The sequence below is a fragment of the Mercenaria mercenaria genome, chromosome 4, assembly GCF_021730395.1.
Source record: "Mercenaria mercenaria strain notata chromosome 4, MADL_Memer_1, whole genome shotgun sequence".
In the NCBI taxonomy this organism is placed as follows: Eukaryota; Metazoa; Mollusca; class Bivalvia; order Venerida; family Veneridae; genus Mercenaria; species Mercenaria mercenaria.
The window spans coordinates 9,787,671-9,807,857 of NC_069364.1; the positions used below are offsets into that span (position 1 = coordinate 9,787,671).

Here is a 20,187-nt window from a genome sequence, read left to right on the forward strand (position 1 = left end):
ATGTGTCATGCACAACTTTCAGACCCCTAGCTCAAAGGTCAAATTCACACTTGGCAGTCGTATGTTAACAAGGCATGAACAGGGTATGTTTCGTGTCCGGTCCATAACTCTGTCATTCATGAAGGGAATTTAATATCGATGAGACGACGGAAATCCCTTGCTTACAGGTCAAGGTCACAATTGAAGGTCAAAGGTCTTTTTCGTGTCCGGTCCATAACTCTGCCATCCATGAAAGCATTTAAATATTACTTGGCATAAATGTTCCGAATGATGAAACAATGTGTCATGCGCAAAACCCGGATCCGTAGCTCAAAGGTCAAGGTCACAATTGGAGGTCAAATATCGATAGTTTTTTTTCCTGTCGGGTCCAGAACTCTGTCATCTATCAAGGGATTTTTATATTACTTGGAACAAATGTTCCCCATAATGAGACGACGTGTCATGCGCAACATCATGAACTCTAGCTTAAAGGTCAAGGTCACATTTTGAGATCAAAGGTCAACTGGACATTTTTCCTGTCTGGTGTGTAACTTTGTCATGAAAAACAGGTTTTGAATATTACATGGCACAAATCTACACCACTTTGAGATGAAGTGTCGTGTACAAGAACCTGGTCCCTAGGTTGAAGGCCAAGGTCGCACAAAGAGGCCACAGGTCAGATACAAGAACCATGAGGCGGAGTGCATAAGAATCAGGTCCCTAGAACTAAGGTCAAGGTCACACTCTGAGGTCAAATGCCATATTCAAGAATGACTTTGTCCGGAGTATTTCTCCTCCATGCATGGAGGGATTTTGATGTAACTTGGCACAAACGTTCGCCACCATCAGGAACTCTGTTTTTAGGAATATGTCCTAGACATATTTAGCTTAATATGTAACTTAACTATTACAGGCCGTAGGGAAAATCGAGACTTGTTATCTGTATTACAACATGCATGTTATATCCAATTTTAGGTGTATTTTGACCTACCTCTAGATGATAAAGAGTTTTGTGTGGACTTATGTAGAAGTATTTTACTATGAATAACTGATACTACGATACCGTTTTGATAATCGGCCAAAACTACTATATGAAACAACTATATATACAAATTTTAATCATTTTTTTAAAGTGTTTTGTTATAATATATTATATACACAGTAAAGTGTTGTTTAAACATTATTGACAGATATCAGTTTATTATGTTGCACTGCAGTAGAGAAAATTACATGGCAATACTTCATTCACTTGTTTCATCAAAACCATGCTCAAAATGTTTATGTTTCTTCCAGACTGTTCTATAAACAGTTTTTGTGTTATATTCAAATGTTCTTGTGCGTTTTACTTTACGTGTTTTTGTGAGTTTACATGGGATGTGATCGAAAAAATGAGTAAACATATAAGATATTTTTGGTGTATCTTAATGTTGAGATGTCTTAATGGCATTTACAATACATTCATTTTAACTTATGCGGAGTTACATACATGTACTTCAGATAACGTGTATGATAGTTTTGCGTTAAATGTCAGTGTATAATAAATAGTTAGCTGTAATTTTTCTGCGTTTTTGAAAATTATAAATTATTTGCTATTGTTTGATTCAACGACCTTCCATATGGTGAGATTTATATTTGATAACTTGCAATTAAAACGAAAGAGGAAGTAAATTGATCACTACTTAGAGATTAATTGTGTTTCGTGTTATTAATTTGGCAATTGAACGTGGAATGTGAACATTATGGTAAGTATTTATATAACACAACAATGGTGTCTTTTTGTAGTGATAATGCATCTTTTTTTCGTGTTTTAACATCTGTAGACTATCGAGAAATTGGTTCGTACCCAAGCCAAGTACGACGAGGGTACCAACTTTTACCGAGGATTCTAAAGTATCTAGGTTGTTTTAAGCTAATTAGAAAATGAATGACTGTTTTATAAACGAATATTGAATCGAGATCTTTATGTATAGCATGCTATATTATTATAAAAGTTAGTTATGCTCCATAAATTACTGCTATATTCAATAAGTTTACACTGTTACAGTAATACCCCAGTCACACATACGACATGGATAGCTACGTCTAGCCACGGATAGAAACGTAGTAATACGTATCGGTCCGTACCTGAGCCGTACGGATTGCTACGGACTGATACGGGTTACTATTTTAAGGTACGGCTCCGGATTACTACGTTTCTATCCGTGGCTAGACGTAGTTGTCCGCGCCGTATGTGTGACTGTGACATAAGAGATAATGGGTTTATGTATCAAATGATCAAGGTCTTCGAGTTATAGTCTAATTTGTCATGGTTCAGAGTTCAAATGCGCAGAAATTGAACCACTAGGCGTAAGCCCGATTGGTTGAATATCTAAGCATCTGAACGATAAACTGACTGTTTTCATTCTTACATGTCCATTTAGATATTTTGATTAAAACAATGCTGGACTTCATTTATGCGAGAAGTAATGAACCGAACATCATACGGCAATTTGACGTCATAGTTGTCTCTTAGCGGTCCGAGCGTCAACCGTTGTTTATCGTAGAAATACAGGGCTTGATTTTCTTCTTTGTTTAACTGGAAATCAAATCAAGTCATGTTACAATTTACTTTTATTAACAGTTGTTTTGCTTCAGTTATGTACGTACAGGCATTTATCTAACATAAATTAATTATTCAATGTGAGGACGAAACAGGTACATGTTTATCATCGCCAATTTTTACGGAAGAACAAAGTTTAAAATTGAATTTTAAGTTATAAAGTTAAATCCCCGATATCACTGTCACGGTTTGGTCTCCCGGTTTATCCTTGTTCAGTGGTCTGGAATAAACCTTGTTCAACCTTGTTCAACCTGCGTACAGCCTTGACGATTCCGTGAACGTCCGGGAAGATCCTTTATAAACCTTGTCGAACAGGCAAACGGCCCCGGTAGTTTTAAAATGTTTAATACAACCGGGAATCACTGGGAACGATGGCCAAATTCGGCATATTTCGTGCAACATCGGCGCAATGCCTGTGACCGGTAATTTCCGGGGTAACACCGTATATCCACCTTGTGTCTACCGTGATATTCCGTAGTAATCTGGGGTCACCGGCAATCACTTTATACACGCTAGAGCTGCGGCGAACTTCGGCCCCGGGATAGCATGGCGCAGGCAAAGCACGGTATGGTTCTGTCTTGAGCCTGTTGGGGTTAGGGAAAGTTACGGTAAGCCCAGAATTATTCGCCGATTAACTTCCGGTTATAGCTGGAATGCCGGCAAACCTCCGATCGAGTCTAGTAGCAACCCGTCTCACAACGGACTATCAGGGTTTATTTCCGGCCACACGACGGTGACAGGGGAGGTCAATGATCTATGACGGAAACAGACAGTGAAGTTGCGGTGACATAAGGTAATATGATGATATAGTATATAAAAACACTGAAAATCCTATTTGGGGAAGGAGGTTTTTGCCTTCCAGCAGAGTCTTCGTCCGTTAGACTCTTAGTTTTCTTCTCAGTAGAGTCGTTTTCAACTTAGCTTCCCACAGGTGGCAATTTTCTGGCAGCTTTCTTGGTCTTCGACATGATGTTTAGCTTCAAGTGTCTACAAGATAACTTTTGGGGATCGACGTGCGTCCTGTTTGATATGCTACCGAGTAAGCACTGGTAGGCGACGGTGTGTCACCCGATAAAAATCGAGCTATGACGAAATGCTACCTGTGGTCATCGGGGCAATACGGGCTACGACCCGGGTGACTCGGGATTACACCGAGATTAATTGGGTTTACGCCGGGCAATCACGGTGGATATCCGTTGTCAGACCGGGACTAAACCGGGCTCAAAGTGTAAATTCTGCTTCATTAAGCCCCGATCTCACATTCCCGGTGACGGCCCCGGTTTCTCCCGGTAAACATTAGCCGGTATACCTGGATGAACCGTGACATATTTTTGCAAAAAATGTAAGTTGGATCTCATATTCCGACGGTGTCCCGGTAAACCCCCGATAATGAAGCAGAATCTACACTTTGATCCCGGTTTAGTCCCGGTCTGACACCGGATATCCACGGTGATTGTCCGGCGTTAACACAATTGATCCCGTTGTAACTCCGAGTGACCCGGGTCGTAGCCGGTAGTGCCCCGATGACCGCCGGTAGCATCCCGTCATAGCCCGGCTGTGATCCGGTGACACACCGGCGCCTACCGGTACTTATTTGGTGGCATAGAAAACAGAAAGTACGTTGGATTCCCATCACTTATCTTAAAGTCACCAGAAGCAAAACATCATGCCGAAGACCAAGAAACCTGCCAGAAAATTGCCAACAGTGGGAAGCCAACTTGACGACACTACTGAGTGGCAAACATAGAGCCAAACGGACGAAGATTTGCTGGGAGGCAAAAAACCTCCCTCCCCAAATCAACTTCATGGTAAATCACCTTTGAATCGCTCCCCACAATCTCCGGGTCAAAACCAAAAGAAAAGAAGCCAAGAACAGCACACTTACGTCTTACAGATAAACAATATATAACTGGTAATTCATCGGATGGAGCCTGTATCTGTGCTATTTATTGATATACTATAGTAGTTTATTTTCGTGTGCTCTAACAAACATTCTAACTACACTGATTCAAACTAGGATTGTTTATGTTTTTATATACTATATAAACATAATTATTACCTTATGTCACCGCAACTTCATTGTCTGTTACTGTCGTAGATCCGTGATCTCACCTTCTGTCATCGCCGTGCGACCGGAATCACCCGGCAGACACCTGGTTAAACCCGAACAGTACGTCGTAAAAACGGGGTTCTTCCGGACTCAAGCGGAGGTCCGCCGGCATTTTCCGGATATAACCGGGAGTTATTCGGCGAATAAACCTAGGCTTACCGTAACTTTCCCTACCCCCATCGGTACAAGAAGGAGCCATACTGTGCTTCGCCTGCGCTATGCCGTCCCAGGACCGTAGTTCGTCGCTGCTCTACCGTGTATAAGGTGATTGCCAGTGACCCCGGATTACTACGGAATATTACGGTAGACACGGTGGATATCCGGTGTTACCCCGGAAATTGCCGGCATTGCGCCGACATTGCATGGAATATGCCGGTTTTAACCATCGTTGATTCCCGGTTTAATTAAACATTTTAAAACAACCGGGCCGTTTGCCTGTTTGACAAGGTTCATCAAGGATCTCCCCGGACGATTACGGAACCGTCAAGGTAGTACACAGGTTCAACAAGGTTTATCCCGGATCACTGAACCGGGATAAACCGGGATACCAAACCGTGACAGCTTCCTTGGACTAAATTAGTCCAAGCGGGAATGCAACATTTTTATTGTAGTCGTGGGTTTTCACTTTTTCTACGTTAGCAACGTGACCTTAAGTTCAGTTCTGTGGTATGGTACGACGATAAGGAACAACCTCTACCTAAAAGTCATCGCTCCAGTTCATTAACGTGGGGTCATTTTTGTTCACCTGACCATTAATTTGCATATTTCCTACACTGGGTTGTTTAGATCAAAACGTAGAGTTTAGAAATAAGTTTTTTTCCTTTGTCGCCGAATAAAAAGTTAATTGTTTTAAGGCATACCTTGTAGCGCTGTATATCTACACGTTTTTAATTTTTTTCTTATAGAAAGCCTGGAATTATTTTCAGTGTTGCTGTAAGGATTGTCTTTAGATCTGGTAGATTTCTGAAAATCTGTATACATTTTGACACTGGTAGCAGCAGCCACCAAAAATCGTCGTAAAAATTATTTTGAATGAGAAATCATACAGTGATACTGATACACATTTTATTTGTTTACTTGATCAAGTTCATCTACATATAGTTAGTAAGTAGATTGTTGAGATTGAGTCTGAACTGAATCGAATTACTAATATTGGCTGTAGGCAAAACTGTAAACTCTCGCAAGGATGGACGAACAAATGAACAGATAATGCAATCTCTATATGCCCGCGGCATAAAAATCAGGGTATATGTTTTCGTCTTGACTGGAAAGTTAATAATGAAGTTCTTCAAGTTTTCCCTAACACTGATGAAGACGGGACAGGGCCGTAGGAACAGGGGGATGGCAGTTGCACCCCCCCCCCCCAACCCCCTCCAATAATTTGACCAATTAAGGTAATTTTTTTAGCAATCGTTTGACAGCGAGTCAATTTTAGCAGTGCCCTGCAGTTTTGTAGTTGTTTTTCGATGGGTTAACCACGCATGATATGCGTAGTGTCTTTGCGATAACAAACATGGAGACAATGTGACTGGTGCACGATAAAAATTATAATTAATCAATTATTATCAATTGTTCAATACGCATAGCAAACATAACTGCGCGTTTTAGGTGTTTAATGTACAGCTGAAATTAGTTTGTATATGTTCCCATGCATGAACCATGGTTCCCACTGTATACTTGGTCTTTCTAGTCCTTGGGCCTGTTTCACAATCATTCACAGGTTATCCTAAGTTTTCTCTGTTCATATTTGTGGGGATTCATATGTGGTATATGTATTTTACTAAAATTATTATGAAGTTACGAAGTATACTTAATTGTTTTACTTGTTTAAACTAGTTCCAGACTGAAATCGTAACTAAATATTGTGTTCTTCAATACTTTCAATAATTTATAAATTATTTCAGCTCAATACACCATTCTTGAACGAGAAATTCCCTTTGAGATACGTTATGTATCGTTTACTATGATTGAATTGTGTTATTTCAGTAGTGTTGTTGTTGTTTCGTTATTATGGAAACATAAGGTTATTTGAAAGAAACAATCATAACATTTTACCTTTAACAGTATAATCATAATAATGACAAAAGACAATTAAGGACAAAAAAGAATTCAAGGCATTCCGAGAAATAGTCTGTACTACGGTAAATATCTGACAAATTAATTTTTCAATTATGAATCATATATATTCTTATTGTCATTGTTCTACAACCAAAACAGACGTCTGTATTAAGTTTTAGAAAAAGGTTTTCAAACAAATATCATTTCAAAAAAGCATTCATTACTTCTGGATATTTTGTGATTTTATATAGCTTTTTGTGCTTTGATAACGCAAACGAGTGTATATGGAGGAATTCTATTGAATCATTTCAGAATTCGTTCATAACGCGCAAAACTGGACATTGTCAAAATGATATTTTGCATAATTTTTATAAAGTTTACTTTATTTTATTAAAGTACGTTATTCTTTTTCTTTCAGGTGGCTTCCTTCGCATTATTAGTTGCGGCGATCGATTTTGGCACTACCTTTTCCGGTTGGGGATTTTCGTTCAGACATGAGTTTGAAAGTGAACCAACAAAAGTGTTTACAAAGCCATGGCCTGGCGGACAGCTGTCCCTTAAAGGTTATATATTGAACACTTTTATTTTTGATATTTTAGAAACTATGCCAAAACTGATATAAGGGATTCCAAAGACAGAGAATATCAGTTGCTAGATAAATATGTTTTAATGCATTTTCTGCATCATTTAAAGTGTGAAACGGCACTCTTTTCTTGGTACATATACTCTTCCATCATCATCAGAATCATCATTCACATCATCATCATCTTAAGTAATCGCCTTATTTCAGGACGGTATACTCGCTATCTAATTAAAATACTGTACATGCGCACCTGCAATGGATAACCTTATACAAATGGCTTGACTATAGGTGAAACCATTTTTCTTCTAAGAAGTCCGTATTCCTGGATTGTATGTAGTTTTTAAAGGCATTTTGGTCCTCGTGGTCTACATGAATACAACTTGCGTCTCATGGGATGTTGTTCACGCTTTCTTGGCTCTGCTGCTTTCGCAATCTGAAGCGGAATTGGCTTTCTCGGCTATCCTGTACCATCGGCGCTATAATCCAGTTATTCGGTGAATGTCTCTGTATTGATCCAGGGGTTGTTGAACCGCTGGGCACTCGCACGTGATGGCATTTCATTATCAACAATTTGTTGACAGCCGGATGATGTTAACGTCGACTGTATTTTGTAAGGTTTCAATGTTGGCTTTGTCCAAAATAAAATGTATGCGGCGAGAAACGCACATGTTTATGTCAACGAAAACTGCATGGTGATAACAGGTGCTGAGTAAACTGTTCATCCTTGATCAGTTCTGGTCGGTTTGTCAGGTAAACATCAAGTGCATTGTTGCCGCTTGTTGGGAAGTCTACAATCTGAGCAAGATCAAGTTCAGGTTAAAGCAGTTAAATAAAAATGTTGAAACTTTACATGTCACCCAACACGACAAAAATGAAAATGTTGCAGGCTCGGTTTTATTTAGCCTGTTCATGAACGGTAGTGAAAATCCAAGCTACTGTCCACGCCCTCCATCCCCGGGTTGAGCAGAACTCAACATTTACACATGCTACAAGTACCAAAAACAATTTAGAGACATCCGTAAATGTGCTTATACGGAGGTGCACATGGAACTTCAATAAAACACTAGTGTGCAATTCCATGAAAAGCGGCATATGGTTCTCAATAAAAATAATGGGCTTGCCCTGAACGATAAAACAATGGGCATAATTAAACATACTGAAATTTATACAGGGGACCTTAGGCTACGGAGCCTGCATACCACGGTAACTCATCTGGTCTCCCGTAATGGCCGATATATTATTGAACACTATTTTTCACTTGGGGTCTAAATTAAGGTTTGGTGTTTGTTTAAAATTCATTGTGGATGAATTTTTAACATTTAGTTGGAAAATAGGGAGAAGTTGTATATGGTTAAGTAAAACCTAGAATCAGTTTGTGTAGTAATACCAGGTTACAGCAGTGTGCTTTTGGTGTGATTTTGCAGTAATGTAATGTAATGACAAGTCTTACTATAACCCCTCATTCAAGTTTTCTTCATTTCAGTCAGTTTAAGAGTAATTCTTCCAAATGAGTAAAAATTTGTATTCTGAAATGGTTCTAGCTATTTGTGATAGCTCTGTAAAAATGTCAATTTTATACAGAATACACAGGGAATGATATCTAGGTAAATTCAACCTTCCGATCGAGTCGACTGGTGCGTGTGTTTCTGTAGCGTATAGAACAGAAGCGTTGGTGGTTGATTTCCGATTTTTTAACACTGAAGAAGGACGATTTACCAAAAAAGCCAAACTGGTATACAAGAAGCACATCCGGTTGCAAGTGTTAACCTCAGATCCCCTTCCTAAATTCCAGTTAGTTCTGCCCATTGTTTTCTCGTTTGGGGCAAACCCTTTACTTTATCTAGGGACAAAACGCCGCTCTTCATGGAATTACACGCCTCAACACGTGTATCATTGAAGGTTCCATGTTCACCGCCGTTTGAATACATCTGCGGATGTCTCTAAATTGCTTTTTGTACTTTTAGCATGTGTAAATGTTGAGTTCTGCTCAACCCGGGGCTAGAGGGCTTGGACGGTAGCATGCATTTCCACTACCGTCCATGAACAGGCTCTATCAAAATGAACCTGCAACATTTTCGTTTTTGGCGTGTTGAGCGACCTGTGAAATTTCTACATTTCTCTAATTTCCTAATCTGGTGTACTACAAGAACGACCGATAAACGGTTGATTTTTACTTCGTGTTGATTGCGCATAAAAGAAGACACGCTGGAAGTTTTTATTTTCATTTTTTTTATTCCAATGAGACGATTTTCCAAACAAATCTTCCAGACTAGTGTAAAAAAAGAACAACTGGTTGGCATATTTCACAACCGCTGTCGTAGAATAACAGCTATTCGTTGGTAGATTCCATCTCATGTTGGTGACCGTAAAAAGAATACGAAGTTTGAGGGGTTTAGGCAATAAGCAACTAGAAATAAAATCTGAAAAGTAGATCCCTCGGAAGGACCGAGAACAAGGCAAACAGTGAAAATTGCAGACTCGGTTTGATTGAGTCTGTTCACGGGCATTTATGGAAAATGCAACACTGCCTACGCCCACTAGCACTGGCTTAAGCATAATTCAATCTTCAAATCTAAATGAGTTGAAATGACTGATCCTGAATGACCAGAAAGTCGTAGGGAATTTGATGATACTTATCCTTTTCATTGAACTGCTTCAAAACAGAGGGACACTTTCTTTTCTTTGAAGACGGTTGATTAAATGAATGGTGAAATATTCCAGCCGCTTTGAAAGTCTACCATACAGCTGCGCATACATGCGATATTTTTTCTTATCCTTACCCTTTCTCTTTTAATTTCTTGTTAGCACCAACGAGCATTTTGATAGAACCAGATGGTCTGACACTACACAGTTTTGGATATGAAGCGGAAAATAAATACGCCGATCTGGTGGCCAACGAAGAACACGAGACATGGTTCTTCTTCCAACGGTTTAAAATGAAGCTTTACGAGAAACAGGTAAGTACCAGATATGGATTTATCTAATTTATAATTGAAATTTTGTCTGTTTCATACTGAATGTAAACACATTGCACTTCTGAGGCTCATGTAGTGACAAAATATATTCCAACGCTTCAGAGACTTGGTAGAGACATGGTGTTAGAAGACATCAGCGGAAAAAAGAGTCTCTCTGCTAAAAAAGTATTCTCGCTGTCCATTAAGTACATGAAGGATGACTTTATGAAGATGTTACAGGGACGTACGTTTGGTTGTGGCATCAAAGAAGATGAAATACATTGGGTCCTTACTGTACCAGCTATCTGGAACGACGCCGCAAAGCAATTCATGAGGGAAGCTGCACAAGGGGTAATCCATTGATTGTTAATGCATTGATATACCTAAGAAGAAACTGGTGATAATAATACTGTCTTTACATTATTCGTTTTACTCATATACTAGTATATCAACTGAAATATTCTTGTTACGTTACACTTGTAAAGATACAACATGGACTTTGCCATCCATCATTGAACCATGTTTTTGATAAGCGATGAAGTTATTTGCAATGTAAATAGTAAAAACTTGATTACATAAAAAATTTATACGTTTGATACTACAGATAGAAACAAAAAGTTCATTTTACTAGTTTTACCAGCCGTGCGCCAGTTTTATCAACATGCACAACTTGTGTAACAGAACGACACTCGAGCACTTTAGAAACGCCCCATCTTGAATTTGGAGAACTCGATCAATATACATATATTTGTGAGATATACATAACAAGAGCTCATAAAATACGAAATGCACCCCACCTTGATGCATTCAGTAATTGCACAATGAACAGAAATTACTTGGTCACTGTGCACTGGACGTTTGATATGCTGACCTCAGATCAATAATTATGGGTCATTTACCAGTCATAAGTAAACTCTGTATCAAATGTGATCTTAGACCAAAGCATTCTCTAGTTATCTTACAAAACAGATTCTACTGTTCTTGGTCGATGTGAACTTGACCTTTGACCCACTGACCTCAAAGTCAATAAGGTTCTTCTGCTGGTCATTATCAACCTCCATATAAGGTTTCGTGATCTCAAGCCCAGTCGTTTTCAAGTTATCATCCGGAAACGGTTTAACTGTTCCGGGTCACTGTGACCTTGACCTTTGACTTTAAAATAAATAGGGGTAATCTGTTGGTCATGAACAACATCCCTATGAAGTTTATGATCCATAGGCACAGGTGTTCCCAGGCCAGGTTATCGTCCAGAAACGGTTTTACTGATCACCGTGATTTTGACCTTTGACCTACTGACCTCAAAATCAATATGGGTCATTTGCTTGTTATTACCAACACCCCTATTGATTTTCATGTCATAAGCCCAAGCGTTCTCAATTTATCGTCCGAAAACCGTTTAACTGTTCCGGGACACTGTAATCTTAACTTTTGATCTACTGATCTTAAAACATAAGGGATCATCTGATGGTCATGACCAACTTTCATGATCCTAGGCCCAAGCGTTCTTGAGTTATCATCCGAAAACGGATTGGTCTACGGACACACAGACCGAACGACTGACTGACATTCCGACCGACCGACATCTATAAAACAATATACTCCACCTTCTTCAGAGGGGTGACAATAAATATGGTCTGGTAAGATGGTAATATGTTTGTGCCAAACGAAAAGGTAAAACTAAGAGTTATTTAACGCCGCATATAATGAATATATAACACCAGCTACTAAGCTCTCGCGCGATAAACTAGGTATCCAGTAACAGATACTTACCTGTGCTTATTTTGCCTCTTGGTACAACCCTTTAATTGCTGAGTGCCACGTAAGGGAGCGGCCAGTAACATTTTATACTTCTTTTGTAGACGCGGAGGGAATTCAACGTTTCTATAACTTATCAAAATCTAAATATTTCTAGTTTTCGTACTACTTACAGATTAGCTTAGAGGTAAAGCATACTGTTTAAACTCGACAGATCTTTTGCCGCATGGGTTCGAAACTCAGCAAAGACTTCATTTTTGCATCAGAAATTTAGACACAACGACAGAGAGATATCTGACGCTGATATGATAGATGAGAAAATTCAAACATCATATCAAAGATGATATTAGTTAAATGCATGTACTTAAGCGAATAAAGAACATAATAATATGTTATATGAAGACAAAATATTAAGACATAGAAAAAACAAAAACAATAAATTAGAGACTTACCCTAAGCCCTCTTTACACAAGGGAAACAATCCGTTTATATAGTGAAATTGTTTAGTGAACACCCTTTATTAATCCTAATCATATCCGTGTTATATCAGTGCAATGGAAAAGTAATCTATCTATGTTGAATACTATGCACGATAAGACAGTCATGCATCCAGAAATTGATTTCCTGGATTTTCTCATATTTCTAGATATTTTTCACATACTTTGAAAATATAACACTTTCCCCGGGGCATTAACTTACTTGATCTTTACACAGTTTTCTATTCAGATTGCTAATCCTTGTGGCAATTATGCGTGCTTTTTCCCTGCCTAGAGGTAAAGAGCAGGACCTTAGGAAGCATTTTCAGATTGGGGGGCACACATTATGAAAATCAGCTAAAATTGACTCGCTGTCAAAAAATTTCTAAGATTATTACCATAATCGGTCAAATTATTGGGGAGGGGGGGGTTACCCCTGGCCCCCCTGTTCCTACGACACCGAAAAGTGCATAGTTTCTATGGAGTACTAGGTCAATAGTCACTAAAGCCTACCATAACGTAGTAGCGAAGTTGTCTCCATTCTCTCCAAATATTTCACCAGGGATCTTTTTTTTTTTCAGCTCAAAAAACTTTTTTTCCGAAAATGTTATTTTAAATGCTTTTTTTTCAGTCTACATACCTTGATGCAGTTAAAGACCCACCACGACCAAGTGACCAACTTTTTTCACTCACAAAGACTTCATGAAAATTATTCTTGAAATACAGGTAATATACAGTTATACTACAAGTTCTGCGGTGGACAATTTAGGCCATTCCTGAATAAATGTGTTTTGACAACTTCATCTGCAAACTTATTCAGTCAATCTCTTTTCAGCTAGTTTCTAAAACATAGATGAATAACTATCTTACACTGTAGAAACAAAATGTGATTGAAATTTCACTAAATACACTGATTTCTGTATATATTTCTACAGTAATTAAATAGAATGTTAGGACATTACACACATTGTCTTGGCCTAATATATGTCACTGTCAATTTGTAACTAGATACTTGTTATTTCTCATTTTCTTCATGCAAAGCATGTATAATTACCATCATGGAAACACAAAAGAATACAGTTATTTTGTGGTGCCTCTTTAACTACACAAATATAAAAAAGATTCCTTTTTGAAGTTTGTATTTTTAGTTACACTGCCTAAATAGATATCTGAAAAAAAAACACATGAGGATTCCACTCTATACAAAACGTAATGCTGATTTCCTATTGTTATCTGCACTTTTTACCTGACTGAGCTACCGGTATTTTGCCGTAAACTTATTGGAAAGTTAAAGAGGCACCACAAAATAACAGTATTGTTTTGTGTTTCCATGATAGTAATTATACATGATTTGCATGAAAAAAGTGAGAGATACAAGTATCTACTAACAATATTTAAGGCCAAGACAATGTGTTAAATGTCTAAACATTATTTTGGATGAATGTAGCATTAGGAACAGTATTTGATATTTTAAACTAAGTTTAGATCAATCTTTGTTTCTACATAGCAAGATATTTATTTAACAATGTTTTTAAACCTATACTGAAATCGATTGACTGAATAAGTTTATAGATGAAGTTGTCAAAACATATTAATTCAGGGAGGGCCTAAATTATCCGCAGTCATCATGTAATATAGCTGTATTATTAGAATGATTTTCATGAAGTTCTTGTGGGAGAAAGAAGTAGGTCACTAGGTCGTGGTGGGTCTTAAAAATATTACTTGTCAAGTAAGATACAAGCAATATGAATTGTTATTTTATAAGTTATCATAAAAATGACGCGTCTTCGTGTTTACACGAGAATCGCGTTATCATCGGGGATTAGTAATAAAATTTAAATTTTATACATGCTTGCTTAGAATTTTGTATAAAATGAAATACAGCACGAGCTACAGGTGCACAGGCGATAATGGTCACGCTTCAAATAACAAAAAAGAGTCGACAATATCGAGCTGGATTTAATAAATTACAATAAGTAAATATAAAAATACATGTTGTCATAATGAAATGATTGGCATGTATTGATTCGGCGTTTTTAAAGACCTTGAGTGTAGTCTGTATAACATCTGCCTTCAGTCTGGCAACATCAATATAGTCACGTCTGATTGTTCGTGTAAATATTGTTGTGAGTTAAACTACTGTATATGTATCAACTTCAAGGCTGGTATATTACAAGATAAACTGAGTATTGCTTTGGAACCAGAAGCAGCCAGTTTATTCTGTCGCCATCTACGTGTCGAAAAAATCAGCAGTGATAAAACCACATTGTCTACTTTTGAAGTGGGAAAAAAGTACATTGTGTTGGATGCAGGAGGTGAGTTTTAAGATTTCTGTTACTGTAAGAAACATGTTAATGTATCAAATTAAAGCAGTCACGTTCGAATCATTCCGATTGCCTTTTTATACGCCCGAAGGGATGTACTATGTTATACACCGGTGTCTGTCTGTCTGTCTGTCTGTCCGTCCACCCGTCAATCCATTAGCAATGTCTGCTCTGCAACTCTTGAAACCCTTGAAAGATTTTGTAGAAACTTGACTCAAATATTCAAAACATCAGCGCATGTTTTGAATGGCTCGCTTCGAGGTCAAGGTCACACTTGGGGGTCGAAGGTCATATGATTTTGTTTTGTGCGTATATTGCTCTGCATTGCGTTGCTCTTATTTTTATTTGGCAGATACTTTTTTGTTCTTTTAAAATATTCTTTTGAATTACTTCCCTTCCATGTTGCTATAAATAGCTTATTTTTGTAACTTTTTTTTAATATTGGCCACATGGAAGAACCGAAACCATTTTTCTATGGTACAACATGGATGGAACCTTCAATTTTCAGGTGTATTTTGACATATCTGTACCTGGTAAGGATTTTTATAGACTTAGAATAACATGTATTTTTTCTGTGGAATTACATTAATTTAAATGTCTTCCCTTTGTCGTTCCTTTTTTAGTGCTTAGTTTTACAGATACGATAAAGCTAATTTAAATAATGAAAACATATTTTAGCATAAATGGCGTTATTGAAAGGTACACGTCCAACGCATGCGTAAGATATATATATATATATAAAGGTACGTGAACCTTAATACTATAATTGTTACTCAATGGTTTTCAACAAAGCTGACAGCACCAAGGGAGGAAGGGCACAGAGCTTTGAGTTTAAAATTGGCTGAAAATATACCAACTCTACATACTACCAAAAGCCCGTATTACAGGTAGTAGTATACTAGATTGTATCAAACCATATTCTCATCATTTTTGTTGGTAGAGGTCGTCACCATACCATAAATTTACGGACGGAGTCTTAATCGAAATCGAAGAACAAGTAGTTCCATTTCTTCCCTAAATTTTACGTAATTCAAGTCTCTTTAACTTTCAGAAAGCTTCTGAGATTCATCTTTTTCAAAAAAAAAAAAATACATTGCTTAAGTTATATTTGTCGTAATCTATATTTTATGACAAAAACACAGCGTATGAAAATGAGCATGCTTGCTTTGATCACATGACTTAAACAATTATTTATCACGTGACCAAAATAAACGTACAACAATAGTACTTCAGCACCATCCGCGTAGATCTATAATCGGTATTAAGTTGCATCTTTCGTAAACATTTTGAATTAAAACTCAGTTCCTTCTAGAAAAGTTAATCGAGATGTTATTATCATAACAACACCAAAGAGCTTGTTTTGGTCAAATGAACAGAAAACTGGCGTGCATTCTGTTTCGATACGATACTGAATGATAAAATTGCACCCATGTATCGGTCGAAGTTTGTCTGAAGGTTTCAACCAAGATTAAATAAATGACATATCAGTGTAATCAGTGAAGGCTAACTCACGAAAATGAGGTCCACTTAAATAAAAGTAATTTAGCTTCCAAAAAACCATGACCGATGTAAATAAAATCTGTAAAAAATCTTTTGGAAGCATAGAATGCAACCAAGAAGAATAATAGCAGACTCGGTTTGATTGAGTCTGTTCATGAGAGGTAATGAAATGTGCGACACCTCTTACGCCCCCTAGCACAGGTTTTAGCGGAACTCTTTTACATATATGTCGAATGGACTCCATGATCCGAAAGGACCAGAAAATATAACAACACTTAAAGATGCACGTTTTATTTTATGCTAACTAATGAAATACTGTATTCTATCAGTTAAATATTTTCATATCTCATCGCTCACACTGTGAAAATATGAAATCTATATTTTCACACTGTGAAAGATATGAGCTCCGCCCCCTCATACATTGTGTATGAATTTTAAATTATTTGCTTAAAACAGGATGAAAATTATAGTCGCACTTTGTTCTTTATAATATATTTCTCGATTCAAATTATTTTACTTAAAGAGAATTCCATACCGTTATGCAGTAAAATATAAAACAAAATGGAACTTTATGTTGCATGCGTCTTTATAACGTCACAGCACGTCTGACGTCATGTCTGTTTACGCGCGTCTGTTTCCCGCGCTGAGATTAAAACAGTTGCAAAATGCATTTCTCAACGTAATTGAGCATAGAATAAAAAGAAAATTTGTTTGTTTTTCGTGAATATGGAATATATCTCACCTCGAAGTGAGAAAATGTTCACATTTTCACTCGCGCTACGCGCTCGTGAAAATATTTGAAATTTTCTCACTTCTCAGTGAGATATATACCATATTCACTCAAAACAAACAAATATCCTCTATGTATTTTGAGGCATAATACATTAATATATATGTACTGCTGAAAAATGACTAAATGCAACATGAAGATCATGTGTGCTGATATATTGTAGACAGTAGTTGTAGTTTTGGTTGTTATAAAATTGAATTAAAACACTTTTATTTCATCGTAAATATTATTTTATTGTTGCTTTTAGTTTAAGAACTATTCTGTGTATTTTATCTATGTAATTTATGTATAATATTCATAGCCTGCCTTTATTAAGATTAGATCTCATTTGAAAAGGTTAATCAGTGTGGTAACAACGTAAATTATGATACAATGATACAGGAACCTTTTCAGTATTTTTTGTCGATGAAAGATGCACTTATTTGATTTCTTTCACTGTCAAATATCACTTTCATGTAGAGATTAATAAACCTGAGCCAGTGACTTTTTTGATAGCATAACTACATTATTGTACTATTTTATGTTTGTTGTTCAGTTTTAAGTTTACAGTTGTAGCCATACTTGTTCTAAATCAGTTGGTATTCTGGTCAGTTCTATTAAATTAAAGTATTTTGACAATATTAAATGTCTATTTCATGCCTCTTAAGGCATACAGACACTAAATAGAAAAATGGCGCGAAAAAAAATGGTAGTCGCATAATGGCGGATACAAATAGTTCTCAGTTTTTTGCTCTGTAGAGCTATTTTCCTTATTTTCTTTGCATTTTGAACTGAAATGACTGAAATTATTTTTCTTGCATCAAACATGACCCCCACTTTTCTTTTGATTTTTATTTAGCATTGACAATACTCTTCAAGAAAATGTAGGTTACAGACATTTAAAATGGGTCCTGATGTGTGCTGCGGCCATTGGAAATAGGTCAATTTTATAGAATAAAGAACAATTATTTAGTGTGTTATAACCTTAAGCTCGCCTTAGTATTATTTAAAATGCTCACGGTGAGTTTTTTTTTCTGATCACTGTTTGTCCGTTGGCGCTTTTTTGTCATATGAACAAGAATGTTTTATACACTCTATTCATTATCTCTATTCATTATCTTTTCACAGTATGTGCATAACAATATGTGCATGATGTTTTATTACTTTAATTAATTTTGGAAACTTATTCTGCGCTTTCATTTCTTTCCTTCAGGAGCCTGAAAAGATACATTCATTGTAGTTCTAAAACATTTATCTACATTTATTAATATATAGCAATAACGAGCAATTGGTACACGTATGCAACCGAGCTTCATGTCCTTTATCAAAAAAATTATAATAATAAAGAATAAAAAAAAGCCTATCTACCGACCCATACATTTTTTTTGAGATGTAATCAGAAACAAACTATTTTTTCAGGCCTAATTGTGGTTCCTTTTCGGGAATTTAAGCATTTATCATTAAATTGACACTGGAATGTTAGACAAGGCAAGACAAATATTTATTAAGACTTGCACAGTGAACATCGTCTAAACACATGAAAATTTTACATATATTTGGTCACAAAATAATGAATGTATAATAATAACAGGTATCATATTAACACAGTCGTGTGCCTAGAATTTAATGAAATGTTAAGATAAACAATTTTTATACATCAATATTTTGGAGGACAACTACTTATAATTATGTAACAATATTAAGACAACTGTTTCTTAAAACTAATGCTTCCTTAACAAAGTTTGTTAATTTAACAAGTTCGGATTTATCAGTTGTATTTAACAATTGGTGGAATTTGTAAACAGAAGGTCGGTTGTAATAGCATTGCTTCAAATACTTTCGTCTAATATTAGCGTAGGTAGAACATTTACAAACAAAGTGATATTCATCTTCAGTATCTAATTCATTGCAACAACGACAATAACGTTCATTTCTTGGGATATTCTGACCAACATATCTTCCAGTTTGGATTCGTAGCGGTAAAGCTGAAGTTCTAAGCTTGGTGACATACTGTTTTAGTGTTTTTGGTACTAAATCTAAATAATGCTCGTAATTAAAAACAGGCTTAAATACACTATACATATCTAATACAGAACTATTAGCAACACATCGAGACCACTCTTGTTTATATGTATCAATAACAACATTTTTAAAATAAGCTATAAATGTATTAACATCGACTGAGCTTGGATTATCAAACACATACGAAAAACCATGTGTGTCTAACAGTCTTTTAACATTCGAAACCCAGTTTGTACGTCCACTGTAGCAATCCTTTATTTAAGGCTTGCATGTATACAGATTTTAAGATAATATTTTCAGTTTGGATGACTTTAAACCAATATTTAATTATTCTTAAATATCGATTAATAAAAACTGGGTATCTGCCTAGCTCGCCATAAACTACAGCATTACAAACATTTTGTTTAACATTCAGCAAACGTTTACAAAACTTTAAATGTACCCTTTCCAATTCTTTTGACTTAGTATTACCCCATACCTCACATGCGTAATTCAAAATAAAACCAATAAAGGCATCGAACAGCTGACATTGTATTTTGGGCTAAAGATAAAACTCTTTACATTTATTAAATAAAATATCCATTGCTTTTAATGCTTTGCCACATAAATGTTCATAAAATTTCCTTTATAATTAAAGACAGTTCCCAAATAATTAAAGTCGTTCGCTACTTCTATTTGTTGACCGTCATATGTCCATTTTTCAGATGGTAATAATCTGCCACGTTTGCGAAATACCATTATTTTTATTTGTATTTACTTTTAGTCCCCAACTATTGCAATAATTAAATAAAAGATCTAAATGTTTTTGCACTTCTTCAGGAGATTTACCTGTAATAGCCATATCGTCAGCAAATAGTAACAATAGTAATATAATATCGTCAATATTTAATCCGGAAGTAGCTTCATCCTGCCGGCAAAACCAATCTGGCACCCCCCATGCCAGATGACTGTCGTGCTGTTAATGACAACTAGTGGTTCATGCACTAATAAAATATTGTTTATGTAAAATAAGAAAAAAACAGGTACCTTGATAGTTTCTCTCCGTTCCTTATAGTATA

General features: G+C 36.4%; 1 protein-coding gene across 1 annotated transcript in view; it reads left to right on the forward strand.

Moving 5' to 3' along the window:
* The first annotated feature begins 1,588 nt into the window (after positions 1 to 1,588).
* LOC123550953 (heat shock 70 kDa protein 12B-like) overlaps positions 1,589 to 20,187 on the forward strand; it is a 39,555-nt gene continuing 20,956 nt past the window's right edge. Inside the window, exons 1-5 of the mRNA XM_053540377.1 lie at positions 1,589 to 1,721; positions 7,165 to 7,309; positions 10,135 to 10,286; positions 10,407 to 10,634; positions 14,676 to 14,829. Of these exons, the coding sequence (XP_053396352.1) occupies positions 1,719 to 1,721; positions 7,165 to 7,309; positions 10,135 to 10,286; positions 10,407 to 10,634; positions 14,676 to 14,829 (682 nt within the window). The 5' untranslated portion in view covers positions 1,589 to 1,718. The remainder of the gene's footprint in view (positions 1,722 to 7,164; positions 7,310 to 10,134; positions 10,287 to 10,406; positions 10,635 to 14,675; positions 14,830 to 20,187) is intronic.